The sequence below is a fragment of the Sylvia atricapilla genome, chromosome 6, assembly GCF_009819655.1.
Source record: "Sylvia atricapilla isolate bSylAtr1 chromosome 6, bSylAtr1.pri, whole genome shotgun sequence".
NCBI lineage: Eukaryota > Metazoa > Chordata > Aves > Passeriformes > Sylviidae > Sylvia > Sylvia atricapilla.
Genome location: NC_089145.1, coordinates 26,747,026 through 26,760,198, shown reverse-complemented (window position 1 = coordinate 26,760,198; position 13,173 = coordinate 26,747,026). Strand labels below are relative to the sequence as shown.

General features: G+C 48.0%; 2 protein-coding genes across 2 annotated transcripts in view; one reads left to right on the top strand and one right to left on the bottom strand.

Annotated features, from left to right (window-relative positions):
• Nucleotides 1-785: 785 nt before the first annotated feature.
• LOC136362596 (uncharacterized) lies at nucleotides 786-3,121 on the bottom strand. Its single transcript, XM_066321268.1, has 2 exons — nucleotides 2,582-3,121; nucleotides 786-1,762 (listed from the first exon to the last, which is right to left on the bottom strand). The coding sequence occupies exons 1-2, from the start codon at nucleotides 3,033-3,035 to the stop codon at nucleotides 1,104-1,106; spliced, it is 1,113 nt and encodes a 370-aa protein (XP_066177365.1). The 5' UTR covers nucleotides 3,036-3,121; the 3' UTR covers nucleotides 786-1,103.
• Nucleotides 3,122-3,376: 255 nt separating this feature from the next.
• The window catches only part of CDAN1 (codanin 1), a 29,125-nt gene continuing 19,328 nt past the window's right edge, over nucleotides 3,377-13,173 (top strand). The window contains exons 1-8 of the mRNA XM_066321267.1: nucleotides 3,377-3,472; nucleotides 6,129-6,829; nucleotides 8,398-8,622; nucleotides 9,800-9,993; nucleotides 10,420-10,539; nucleotides 11,422-11,500; nucleotides 11,882-12,002; nucleotides 12,913-13,022. Coding sequence (XP_066177364.1) covers nucleotides 3,377-3,472; nucleotides 6,129-6,829; nucleotides 8,398-8,622; nucleotides 9,800-9,993; nucleotides 10,420-10,539; nucleotides 11,422-11,500; nucleotides 11,882-12,002; nucleotides 12,913-13,022 — 1,646 coding nt within the window. The remainder of the gene's footprint in view (nucleotides 3,473-6,128; nucleotides 6,830-8,397; nucleotides 8,623-9,799; nucleotides 9,994-10,419; nucleotides 10,540-11,421; nucleotides 11,501-11,881; nucleotides 12,003-12,912; nucleotides 13,023-13,173) is intronic.

The following is a 13,173-nucleotide window of genomic DNA, read 5'->3' as shown; positions in this document are numbered from 1 at the left end:
CCTGTCTAAATGTGAAATGGCAATTTTTCTTTTTGGCATGAAGATGAAATGATTTTTGCTTCTTTCAGACTTGACACCAGGTTGCATTTTGCTCCAACTCTTCCTCATCTTTCTTTTTCCTTGACTATATAGTTACAAGAAAGGAAAAGAAAATGAAAGCTCCCTAAACTATGCAGGAGCATTTGTCTCGAATGGAGCCCCTGCCTCCTGTAATTTAACAGCAAAACTGACTTCCATTTCATGTAAAACAATACAAAGCTTTTTGTTCTCTGTATTTCAAATACTGTGGTATTGATTCCATAAGGCTTACAAAATCAGATGAAGATACAGCCTACATATAACCTCTGTGTCAGAAAGAGGCATCACTCATCCATTCCTCATTTTTCTGTATTTCTCTACTTTAACCATGTGACAAATAAAGAGATTACCCTGCTCGTGCAGTAAAACACAATGTCTCTGAAAGGCGCATTTGACAAGCTGGGAATGAACATCAGCCCAGTGGAACAATGCTGGGTGAGTTCTGAGGACACTCATGAATGCCTCAGTCCTAAACCGTTTCTAGAATAATCAAGTATCTCAAACTCTTCCTGTGATGCCCTGCACACCTCAGACTTATAAAAAAAAAAATCGAAAACAACAACCAAGCAAACACCCCCAACATTTTAACTATTAGAAAAGTATTTAAAAAACAGCTACTTCTGAGATTTGTTTAATCCAAGAACCAAGTAACTTGTGTAAGATAGCTCCTGGTGGTAGTAACCATAATGTTACTCATAATGTTACTCTTTTACCCTACTCTCATGCCTTTTATTTTTCACAAGGTGACATTAAACAAAGGACTATACAGACAAAAGTCTTAGTCAAAATAAATGTTTGGGTTTTTAAGACAATAAGAGGATAAAGAAAAGAGAAGAAATTTATTAGCCAACTGCAACAGAGTTAACTGGAGACTGGTAATTAGTGTTTAATGCCACCTATAGCAAAATGTTTCCCACTGGGAAAAACATGGGAGGCAAGTCCACTTTGCTCCTTCAAAGTCATAGGCTGGAGCAGAACAGACATCAGCACCCAACAACAGAGTCATTTCACATATATTCAAGTTTTTACACATCTGCAAAGCAGAAGTAGTAGCAGCCATTTGGATGTTCTTTCTTAATGGTTCTCAGGGGGGGCCTAGGAAACTCAGAAGGACCTGGTTCTTGTGACATGGAGCTGGAGCTGCAGCTGCTGCTTCTGCTGCTGCTTCCAGCCACCTGTGCTCTAGCTCTGTCCTTAGCAGGGGAGAGCTGGGGGGATCCTGGGCTCAGGTACCCAGCTGTGGTCTGAGTAGATGCAGTAGCGTGTGTGGTTGGCCCACTGTTGTTTTTCACATAGACATTCTTGATAGCAACAAGCGTATGTGCCATGATGCTGATGCTGTTACTCAGATCTTGCATGCCTTGCTGCAGCAGCCGAAGATTGTGGTTGACACTGTCAAAGCCAGACTGGATCACCTGTATTTGGGTCTGCTGAATCTGCAGTAGGTCCTCTTCAGTCATTTCATTTTGGTCTGCCTGTGACCTGCCTTTTGTTTTGGCTTTTACTTTCCCAGAGGAACCACCACCTGATGTCCCCAGAAAAGGCAGTTCTTCTTGACTAGGTGGAACCACTACCATGTCCTCAGAGCTTTCTTCTGGCTCTACTACCTTCACTACTATTTCTTCTTTGAGGTTCATCTGCTCAAGACTGGATTGATGAGATGAGCCAGGACTGCCATTAAACCCTAGAAGAGGTGGGGGGGGGCAGGGGATGGGAAGAAAAGCAAAGTAAAGCCCATGAGAAACTTCATAACCTCAGTGGTGACATTTTATTATCCACTAAGCACTAACATTAGTCCTTGAATAAGACTCTCAAACTCACACTATGTTATTATCTTCGATGGTTTCAGAATACAAATTGCTTTGAAAGGTGGTAAGAAAACCATAAATACGCGTTCACCAGTTAACCATGTACCTGCGTACTAGTTTCCTTACCACCACAGAAGCCAAGCTTTAGGATCCCAGAGACAAAATTCACTGCAAAGCTCGTTTCCTGCTCTATCGTGCACGCACTAAACAGTAAGAGCATTGCTGAAACACTGTGATTGCAAGAATCCTTTGGTATTCCAGCGTGCTAGGACAGTATCTCTGGCACGTGCGAGGTTAAGCGCTTGCAGCACTTTGTACTGACTGGACCTGCGTGCTGCCAAGGCTTTTTGCATTTGCAAGAATAATTACTGCAATAGTGAAGATCGGTGGCCGGGTCTAACGCCTCGTGGATGGACAGCATCTGCTACGAGACGCGGTTTTTACTCTCGGGTGCTGTTCTCAGGCACTCCTACGACCCAGAGCACGAAGCCTCACAGCTCTGTGTGCGTGCATATACGTTCTGCCTTTCCAAGGGTCCGAACCAGAGCTTTCCTGCGGGGCCGGTGCCCGCGGCCCCTGCGCACGCCGCGGACGGGCAGCGCCGCTCCCCCGGCAGAGCGGGGCTCCCGCGGTGCGGTGCGGGACGCCGGGCGGAGGCTCCGGGGCGGCGCCGCGGAGGTCGCTCCCGCACTCACCAATGTCCCCCACGACGGCGCCGGGCAGCTCCAGCGTGTCGATGCCGCCCACGATGGGCACGGCCTCGGCGGGCAGCAGCGAGCCGTAGGCGCGGCGCTGGCGGCGGGCGGGCGGCGCGGCGGAGGGCGGCAGCTCCTCGGGGGCCAGGAGGAGGCCGAGGGCGGGGGGCGCCGGCGGCCCGCAGCCCTGCGAGAGGCGGCACAGCTTGCTGCGGTCGCGGCGCTTCAAGTCCCGCCAGCGCTTCTTCAGGTCCTCCACGTCGCGGGGGCAGGCGGCCACCGGGTTCACCTTGTGGCGGATCAGCTCCCACACCTTCCGCTTCTGGCCCGCGGAGGCGCGGCCGGGTCCCGCCGCGAACAGCAGCTGCTCGTGCTTCAGCACCTGCTCGATCAGCACCTCCGTCTCCGCCTCGTTGAAATTCGCCTTGCGTCGTTTCGGCGAGTCCTCGGCCATCCTCCGCCGCGGGCGTCGGCCGGCGGCGGGCGAGGAGACGCGGGGATGGAGGGGGTGAGACGCCGCTGCCCTTCCCCGCGCCCCGGCCCGCGGGTGCCGCCGCCGCTAGGCCGGGCCTGGAGCCCTGCCGGGGAAGGAAATACCGCGCATGAGAGGAAAAGACGCGCACGGACCGGCGCAGGCGCCCCGTGCCCCGCGTGTTGACATGGGGAGGGGGCGCGGCCCCCGCCCGCCTCCCCGGCGGGAATCCCCGCTCGGCGCCGCCCCCGCGGGAAGGGGAGACACGCCGGGCCCGCCCTCGGCGCGGGTTGTGCGCGTGCTCGGCGGGAGCGGGGCCGGGAATGGCGGCGGTTTTGGAGCTGCTGCTGCAGGAGGAGGTGCCGGTCAGCGCCGTGGTGCGGTGGCTCCGGCACGGCCCCGGCCACCGCCCGGCTGAGGTAACCCGCGCGAGTTCGTCCGCCCGCAGCGCCCTGGCTCCGGCGGGGCCGGGCCCGCAGCCGCGCCGCTCCCCCGGCGCCCTCCGCCGCCGCGGGCCGGGGCCGTGCGGAAAGTTTGTCCGCCCCGGGCTGCCGTGAGGGGCGAAACCCGCGTGGGGCGGCCCGTGGGTCGGGTGCCGTGCGCGGTCGGGGCTGAGCTTCCATCGAGCAGCCGGCGGCACCGCCCCCGGCGCGGGCGGGCTCCGGGCACAGCGGCGGGAAGGCGAGGCCGCCGGCGGGGAGCTGCGCCCGGAGCCGCCCGGCGGGCGTGTGAAACCCGCTGGAATGCGCGGGCCCGAGCCCGCCGGAGCTCAGCGCCGCCGGCGCCGGGCGGGAGCGGAGGGGCAGCGCCGGGAGCCGGGGGGCAGCGCCGGGAGCCCGGGGGGCAGCGCCGGGAGCCGGGGGGCAGCGCCGGGAGCCCGGGGGGCAGCGCCGGGAGCCGGGGGGCAGCGCCGGGAGCCGGGGGGCAGCGCCGGGAGCCCGAGGGGCAGCGCCGGGAGCCGGGGGGCAGCGCAAGGAGCCCGGGCTGCCGTGTGCCAGCGCAGAGGCCAGCGAGGCGAGGGGCAGGAAGCGCAGCGCAGCACAGCTGGTGTCCTGAGGGAACGCGGTGGCACCAGGGGTGACGCTTCCCGCGTCTTTGTAGGGGAAGGTAGCGGTTAGAGAAGGACGAGGCTGTCAGCACCCGGGGCTTGGTGGTGCCTCTGTGCAGGCGCCAGCGCGCCTCCTGGCTGGATGCTCGTCCCGCCTGGACCTTGAGGAGGAGGATCTTTGCGGGCTGGGAGAGGGTGCTTGTTGGCTGAGTTTTATAACGAACGATTTGTGTTCCTGTGGAAATAAAAACGTTTGTAACTGTAGATAGACTAGGAATGCTTATGTTTCACGTAGGGAATAACACATAGTAACAGCTGGTATTTAAAGCATCTTCCACCTGAGCCCTTCGCATAGTGTTATCTGTTCCTAAAATCAAAACACACTGGTGTCACCCACATGAGTTAGTCGGGTTTTGCCGTCATCCTAAACGTGTGGGAAGAACGGACCAGCGCTTTTATGTTGTGTGGTATTTCTTCAGCTGTGACTTGCAGAAGCTGACCTGCAGACATTATGAAGTTTGAGATCCTGGCAGCTCAGCTAGCAATGGGTGGGTGAGGGGTACGGAGGTAAAAAGTTTGCCCTTGCAAGGGAATTTCTTGCTGCCTTTTGCTGTTGGGAGCAGCGCAGTTGCTTCAGCATGAGAAAGCAAGTGGGAGGTTTGCAGCTGGCAGCTCTTGACAGGTTGCTCTTAGCCAGTTGTGGAGGAACCAAATCTTGGTTAACTTGGGCAGAGAAGAGGAGTGAAAACAGGTTGTGCTCTGAAAAGTTGGAGAAACTACCCGACTTTATGCATAGCATAGACTGTAATCATCTTTGTGCCCCTATGCTAATTCCAGGGGAAGGAAATGCTAGGCTGTGTCTTGCTCTAGCTCTCATGGCAGTTTTGGGCTGGAGATGGTCTTCTGACACCTCATGGGTGTCAGGTGTTCTGTTCTGTGCTTTTTCACTGGTGGTTGGCTGCTTGGCTTGTTATCTGGGCTATGTCAGAATCTCACACTTATCCAAGGAGCTGAATTGGTCTTTCAAATATGAATTTTAGTATAGGTGTTGAGGATTGTGTGAGTCCAGTTACGGCTGTGCTTTCGCTGCTTTCTTTCATGCAGAAACCACCTAAAGAAATTTGCTTTCTTGGCTTTTCATCTAGTAGGGTTGTGAATGTAACTTTACTGGAGTATGTATGCAGTGCTTTCAGTATTAGTAAGGAAGAAGTTGCTGCCTTTGAGAACTTCTATTGTTGCAGATGTTGCTGAATCCCATTGAGAAGAAACAGAAACCTGGTGCAGTGTTAGGAACAGAAGACTTTTTACCCACAGTACAAAACTTAAAACTGCACATGTAACATGAAGTAGTTTTGTCCTTTTAAGATCACCACCACCTGTTTAGATTTCAGATGTGTTGAGTCAGTGGTGGGGTTTTTGTTCAAGTTTCTCAAGTATAAACTTCATGTACCTTAAAGTAGCACAGTCTCTGTTTAGACCTCTGTGAGTTCTCCAGCAAAATTATTTAATTGAAATGGAAGAGCAGCTTTGGTCTTGTATTTGGCACAGCAGGACTCCAAGTGCTTCAACGGTTGTTGTTATAGCACCCCTCTATGGGAGCAGGTGGCATTCACAGAAATATAGAGCACAGAGACCTTGCAGGTTTTAGATTTTTCTGTTAGAATTAGATACTTTCAGTACTGATGTTTTCAAAATATTGAACTTAGGGGTGTCAGTTGCTCCAATCCTCCCTGGCCATAGCTTCAGTGAGTATGTTTCCATTAAACAGTTCCACTGTTTTCCAGTCAGAGACCAAAGTGAATGACTCTATATGAAAACTTGTGCCAAAATGGCTTGTGTGTAGGCTGATTTTCAGGTCTGTGACCAGCATTAGGGTTACTTGAATTTCAGTGACCTCCTTTGACAAGTCCTGTTGGTTTTTATTGTGTATTGAAATGCCATAGTTACTACTGAAATGTGGCTGGGTACTTGGACAGAAAGAATCAGGTAGCATCTCTATACTAATTTTTTGTTTACTTCTCTCATAGGAGAACCACATCCATGACAAGCTGGTATCTCTTAGCTTGCTTCAGAAAGATTTTGTGCCTTTTCTGCTGAATTTTTTAAGAGAGCAGACCAGCCAGATCCTGACTAATGGACCCCCTACTCCTGCTAAAACTCCTAATTCCAAGGCCCATGGGAGCCAAAGGACAGGATCAGAAAGGAGGGCAGGCCACGCAACCAGCAGCCGAGTGCAGCTCTTTTCTCAAAGGACTTCAGTGACCGCCTGCACCACAGATACCAGCTTTTCTCCTGCTACAGCATCCGGTGGTTCCTCTTCCTTTTCTGGGTCAAACCTATCTAGCCCATGTGGCGATTTCCCCAGCGGGGTGTCCAGCAGCAGCCCGAGCTTTGGGCACAGCCCCGTGCTCCCGCACGGTGAGCGGCGCTCGTCTCAGAGGGCCAGCCTGGGCAGCTTCCTCACGGCCACGCCGGACGCGCTGCCCGTGAGACGAGGCCGGAGGAAAGGCAGCAGCTCTGTCGGTGCCCCCGGCCGGCAGGTGGCTCGTGATCTGGGGCGCTCCCTTGCTGAAGAGGAGGATGGGAAGAGTGACAGTGGATCGTGGAGTGGAGGGAGGAGGAAGCGGAGTGAAGTGCCTCTTGTTTCTGCCAGCTCCCCGCCTAGCCAGCTGAACCTTAACAACTTGGAGGAGTTTCCGCCCATGGGTGCTGCCTCTGGATGGACAAAGTAAGAGCCAGTCTGCCTTGCTGTCTCACTGGGATTGTGCTGCAGGTTGCAGCTCCTTGACCAGCTGTTGTGTGTGTCCAGAAGCAGAAAAGGCTGTAATACGCAATACCTGCTTTCTGGGCAGTGTGGTCAGAACTGCTTTGTTCTGGTCACCATGTAGGGAGGGGGATGTTGCTTTGACAGGGAATCAGGTTTCCCCTCCGTGGATTCACCCAAGACACCTCTTTAGCCTCTCACTTGTGATGCTGCCTGCAGCTTGCCAATGCACAGCCCAGCTGGTACAAAGCTGAGCACCTTTGTCCTTGCATGTTCTAACAAGTCAGCGTTATCTTGGTTCTTCATATTTCTCATTTAACAGAGTAGCAGTTGGTAAGGAAGAGCGGACCTGGAAGGCTCTTCAGCTCTGCTGATGCTAGCAAAAAAGTCTTTGGATTGACCTTCTGTGGCTTCTGGTGGCAGATGTTAGTGTGCAGCTTTGTTTATGCTGTGTACTTGTGGACGAAATAGCAGGCTGTGTGTTCTTCTTGGACTGCAGCAAGCCTTGGTCTCCTTGGTGACTTTGGCTAAGCTTCTAGGCAGCTGTTTGTGCTGTGGTTGCCTCAGTCCTTCAGTCTTTCTCTTTCACTCCTTAAAATCCTCATTACCAAGTATAAAGCTTTTCTGTCAGCCTGTTGCTCTGTATGTCAGTCATTGGTCCCTGAAAGTGTGACTTCCTAGTTGGACATGGAATATTCCAGCTGAAAATTATTAGATGTGTGACTCTCTACAGGAAATCCAAGTGCTGGGTCTGGGTGATGCTCTACATGATGCTTTAGCCAAGGGAGATAAATTGTGTTTCCAGCACAGACAGCAAGTCTCTTTTCCTCAACTCCATTAACGCTCAACTTGGAAAAAGGAGGAAAGAGGTCACCAGTCTTTGCAAATCAATGTTACAGTGATTTTGAGAACACCTTAGCAGCTAATATGTAGCAACCTGCATTTCCTTGATGTTTTATGTTTCTGTATCTGTATCCATTTTTTGAGGGTTTTTTTCTACTTTACCAAGCCTGTTCCTGAAAGACAGATCCAAGTGTTTTATACAAGAAGGATAGGTTTCCCTGAACTTAAAGGGCCTAATGTAACTTGGAAACCTGAACTCTCACTGATAGACAGCAGCAACTTGATGGATTTTGGTTTTGGTTTTTTCGTTTTTTCTCCTGGTCATGTTGGAAATGAATTCACCAGCAGTTTCTTACTAAAATGTGGCATATCCTGTCCTTTCAAATTAGTAACATTTGGAAAGGTTGTGTGGCGCTGTGTTATCTGTTAGATGGCTTGATATTTGATAATTAATTTTGCTGCAGGTTCAGAAGGCTGTTTTTAGCAGGCTGTAGCTTCATGAATTTTTTTCAGTGACAGAACAAAATTGATAACTAGGTACAGTTTAGAAATTCAGTATCCCAACTCAATATCCATTTTGCTTTAGCATTAGGTTCCTTTTGAAGAGTTGATTGCATATCTGTCTTGAGACCTAGCTTTTTTGTTGTTGTTTAGCTCCATTTTAGTGAAATTGCTTCTCTTTTTTTCAGCAAAAGCAAGCCATCGAGGCGAATCAACCCAACTCCTGTGAGTGCTGAGCGGCCCCTCTCAAAACCAAAGACCTGTTTCACTTCTACACCTGTCAGCCAATCTCCAGCTGCTCGCTGGGCAGCTGGCTCAAGCCTTGAGGCCTTTACTGCTGTCCAGGAAGGAAACCTCTCATCTGTGATAAGCACCAGCCTTCAGGAGGAGAGGGAGATGCTGAAGAAAGAACGGTACAGTCTGAGCAGGGGGGTGATTTGTAATTCCCTTGGGTCCTGGTTCCAGCCAGGACAGGGTTAATTTTTGCAGGGCAGGGGGGCCTGGAGGGGGAATGGGGCATGGCCAGGACAAAGTCCAAATGACAGAAGAATATCCAAAGCAGATATTGGTGACCTTAAACTATAATTTGCCTAAAGCTAAGTGTATCTGTGGTGTCAGACTAGGATATTGAGCTCCTAGCTCATATTTGTCATTTTAGAGATGTGCTGGCTCTGGAACAATGACCCTCACTCCAAAAGTGTTGTCAGTCCTTACTGCTTTTATGAGATTTCCTCTTCATGACCTTGTATGTGTGACTGTGTCCTGTGCATCTTTCTTTAGATTGCACAGGTGAAGCAATTTGGTGTAATTAGACTGTGTTTGAAGATTGCACCAAGACATTGGCTTGGAGAAAATGAGTTAGTGATGCAAATGTGTGGAAAGCGTTAATGGTCTTGCAATGTGCGTAGAAACTTGCAGTCAGAGAAGACAGGACATGGGAACTTGAGATTCTGTTTTAAAGATTACTACTGCAGTTATGTGTTGAAAATTGCTGTCAGATGAGGTGAATTGTAGCTTCTAATTTTGTCTCTGCTGTTTGGTTAGTGTGTGACTTTCATTGCTTGTAAAACGGTATCACGGTTAGTCTGTGAAGATTGATACTTAGGAAAAAACCAAAGTGCAGTAGTTTGCACTATTGTTATAATTCCTGACAGGACTTTTGCTGTTCTTTGTGGGTTTTGTTCTTGGGGAAACTCCACAGGACACATGGATGTAATTAGTTTCCTGCTAAGTTTTGCAGTTCACTTCAGTGGAACCAGAAGTGGCTGAAACACATCCAGTAGATTCTAATAAATGACTGGTTGTACTGAACCTGCAGCAGAACTGCTCAGGATTCAAACCTGCCACTCTGCACTTAAGTCTAGTACCTATTCCAGTCTGAATTCTATCTGAAATGTCCCAATAATGTGTATCAGCTGAAGTCAGTGAAATAGTAGTATGTTTTAGCTGCTTTAGACAGAGTGATTGACATGGTTTAGTTATTGCAGGATTTCCTTCTTGCTACTCTGAAAGAGAAAGACCTCTCCTGGCTGCATGGCTGCTGTAGATCATCCTCTGTCACATGGTTATGTTGCTGCTCTTGAATTTCAGATGCAAATTGCTGCACCAAGCGTCTTCTCCTGCAGGGTTATCTTTCGATCCTGGTACTCCAGCTAAGCCCAGCTACACTCGCAGTGCCAGCCTTCCTGCTGAAAGCCATCTGGTGACCTGTGCAAGTCCTGCTAAGGTTTCCTGCAAGAAACAGTTGGAGTGTCTGGCACAGCTCTATTCATCGTGTATAGCAGGTGAGGACGCAGAAGATGTGAGACTGACCTTTCTTTGAGCTTTGAACTTGCCTGTGTGTTGTGAGAGGGAGATAGATGGGAAGTGGAAGCTGTGGTACGGTTATAGTGTACAAACAAATGACATCTGGAAAAATAAACTAAGCCAACATAGTTATTAAAATAAATGAATACTTGGTAAAACTTTAGGGAAGGAGGTGAGCCTAATGCAGTACTATGAGCTGCAGTAGACTGAAGTTGTATATCCCACCTGAAACTAGGCTATTCCCTAACAATTCTTTCCTGTGCTGATCTACACTGTGACTGTGTTGTGAGAAAAGAGTCCTTTGAAGGCTGCCACAGAACAGGAATCTATTTTTTTACCTTTGTGTATTAAAGCAGGACAGTTTTGAATAATCCTGCTTTAACATCTCAATTACTCTCTCCCAGAAAACCTGGTACCAAATATTTTTCTGGAACTGTTTTTTGTTCTGCAACTGTTGACATCTAAAGGCACTTCTACTGCGGAAGATGGGGATAGTGACCCTGAAATCAGTGAAAGAAATAGAGGTAAGCAGTAGTAATGAAGGGAAATAATGTTGCTTCCACAGAATTGGAAGGCGTTGTAGAGTAGCCTAGACAGTTATTCTTAAATTACATTAAAATGCATTATTACCACTGTGGGACTCATCTGAGATGCTGACAAAGGTCGTGCATGTGTGGGAAGTGCTTCCACAATATAATAGAATGAGGTTGTTAGATACTGTTTGAATCTAGTTTTCTGCTGTTTTGCGAGATTTGCTTTAGCTGCTTCCTAACACTGACTTTTAGAGAGAAGGACGGGTGTGCTCCAGTTGCTTCCCCATTGATCCTGCAACTCAAATGGGCTCAAATGGACCTACTGTGTGTTTATTAAACTTCAGGTTTGGATCTGAGTGCACAGGATCCAGCCATATTTTGCATTTGGTTTTTAGCAAACTCAGCCTTAAGCTTGATGCAATTTGATGCAATTTGATATGAATGTTACAACCAGAAGAGTGGCTTTAGGATGAGACCCACCACACCCTCCTCCACCCCACATGCCTCTATTTTATTTGATTGACCTTTGTTTTGCTGCTTCGTGATTCTTAGGCCTGAGATTAGGAACATGAAATCTTCGGCTATGGGAACACCAATTTCTGATTGATTGTAGTTGGTCTACTTTTCTTGTCCTATTTTCTTGCTGTTGTTCAGAACATTGAGAGTCTTTTCTTTCCCATACAGCTTTAAACAATTCAATTGCCTTTAGTACAGGAAGGATAGGGAATGGGAACTTCTGAAAATTGAATAGGAATCTGGAAGATTATTTTGGGATATGTCAGTTCCTACTTTCCTTTAAAAGCTAATTGTTGGTCCTTTAGTTTATAAATGGTAAAAGATACTGTTGTCTCATGTTTCTTTTTGTCCCCTTAGATGTGTCAGAGAGACAGCATTTTGAAAGTGTGCACAACTGTGTTTATTTTGCTGTTCGAGTCTTGGATTATCAATACGAGTGAGTTGAATTATTTTTTTCATCTGCTTGTGTGTGGGATTAAGCAAGTATGCTTGAGTTTTAGAACTGTACCAGTTGCAGGCACTGAGTTGTTAATTTTTCTTCAAAACATTCAACTTGACCTGGATTTGGATGTCTCTGGGTTTCCTTGCACTGATCTGTCCACTGAACTTTGTTGTAATTGTACAAGAATGGGAAAAGTCATGAGATGAGAATGTTAACAAATACAGATACCAGTAGGGTTTCCTGCTGGGTACATGTGGTTTAGAACTCTTTACTTGGCAGCATCATAAAATGTAAGCATAAGCATTTCTTTAGAACTGATCCTGTGTTGTTTGTCTGTCTGTCCGTCTCTGAGTTTTATCCCTGTTATCTTGGCAGAATTATTTCCCATTTAGAAAAGGGGATGCTGAAGCTTTTGGCCGAAAATGAACGGATTGCCTCGTTTTCTCCCACCTTGCACAAGAGGCTCAGACAGGCTTATGAACGCAGCACAGCCAAGGTAAAAATTGGCAGACTCCAAATGACATTTCTTCAAGCCTTTTAGCTGCAGTGGCTTTGATGTTAAATCTCATTGCTTCTGCTTTATCTTGTGTTGTCTTTAGAAACTGTCTAAAAGTTACTTTTTTCCCTTGTCAGTGGGTGAGTTGCTGGGTCCAGTGATTGTTTGCTGTGAATCAGTGCTGGTTAGCCTTGTGTTGTGCTCCAGGCCCTGACCTCAGCCAGAGACTGATAGGGTCAAGTTTTGCTTTTGAAGTTCTCACCTAATAAACATGGATCCCAGGAGAATGATTAGTTAGGTGCAATATCAGAAGATTTCAAAGATGTGGATTCCTTTCATAGATATGGACTCCTTTTAGGCAAACAACATTTCACAGGAGACAATCCAGACAGGGAAAAATGGTTCCCTTGTGTGATCAACTGTGTTGGGCAACCAATATGGTTGGTAGAAATTTGATGGTGGAAATGTATTCTGTATCTCATTTCATTCATCTTTTAAAAATGGAAATTACTCTTGGCAAAGAAAGGAGAGTGTGCTGAGACTGGGACACGTCATTAGCTGAGTTTTAATGTTGTGAATAAATGTCTTGTTACTTGAAGAACAGGCTTTTAAATTTGAGAAAGAGTAAGGTAACAGAAATTGCCAGCCAGGATCCTGAATTTTCTCAAGCCCTATATTGAAGGCATACCTCAAGGTTTGTGGGTTTTTCCACACTGTATCAATACTGGTTACAAGCTGTTCAGAAAACTGTTGGTGTTTGCTAGTAGTTAGCAATTGGGACAGAGTGTGTCTGAACAGCTTGGCTAGTGAGTTGTTCAGACACACTCATGCCTTTTCCCTGCTTTTTTCTGGGACTCAGATTGTTTAGAGATTTCCATTGACTTAATGACTGCCTTTATATTTTTTACAGGTGTCTCTCCTGCTGCCATGCTCTGTGCAGTCTGTTTCTTTTCAGCCAGAAACTGATAATCGTTCTAACTTTCCCAGTGACAGAGCATTTCACATATTTAAGAAACAAAGGTAAGTTTATTCTACTTTTTCTGAATACTCACAGGGTATAACCTTTGCATGATTGTGAACAAAGGATATTAAGAATGTCTCATGTGTGCTACATGCTGTAGAAAAAGAATCTTGAATTTTTTTTCTCTAATTAAACAAGAAAAGTTTTTGT

Bases quoted from the DNA above. Each gene is read 5' to 3' on its own strand.
- LOC136362596 (XM_066321268.1), bottom strand. From the start codon at position 3,035: ATGGCCGAGGACTCGCCGAAACGACGCAAGGCGAATTTCAACGAGGCG. The intron at 1,763-2,581 runs GTGAGTGCGGGA...CACCTCTTCTAG, and splicing joins CGCCGTCGTGGGGGACATTG to GGTTTAATGGCAGTCCTGGC.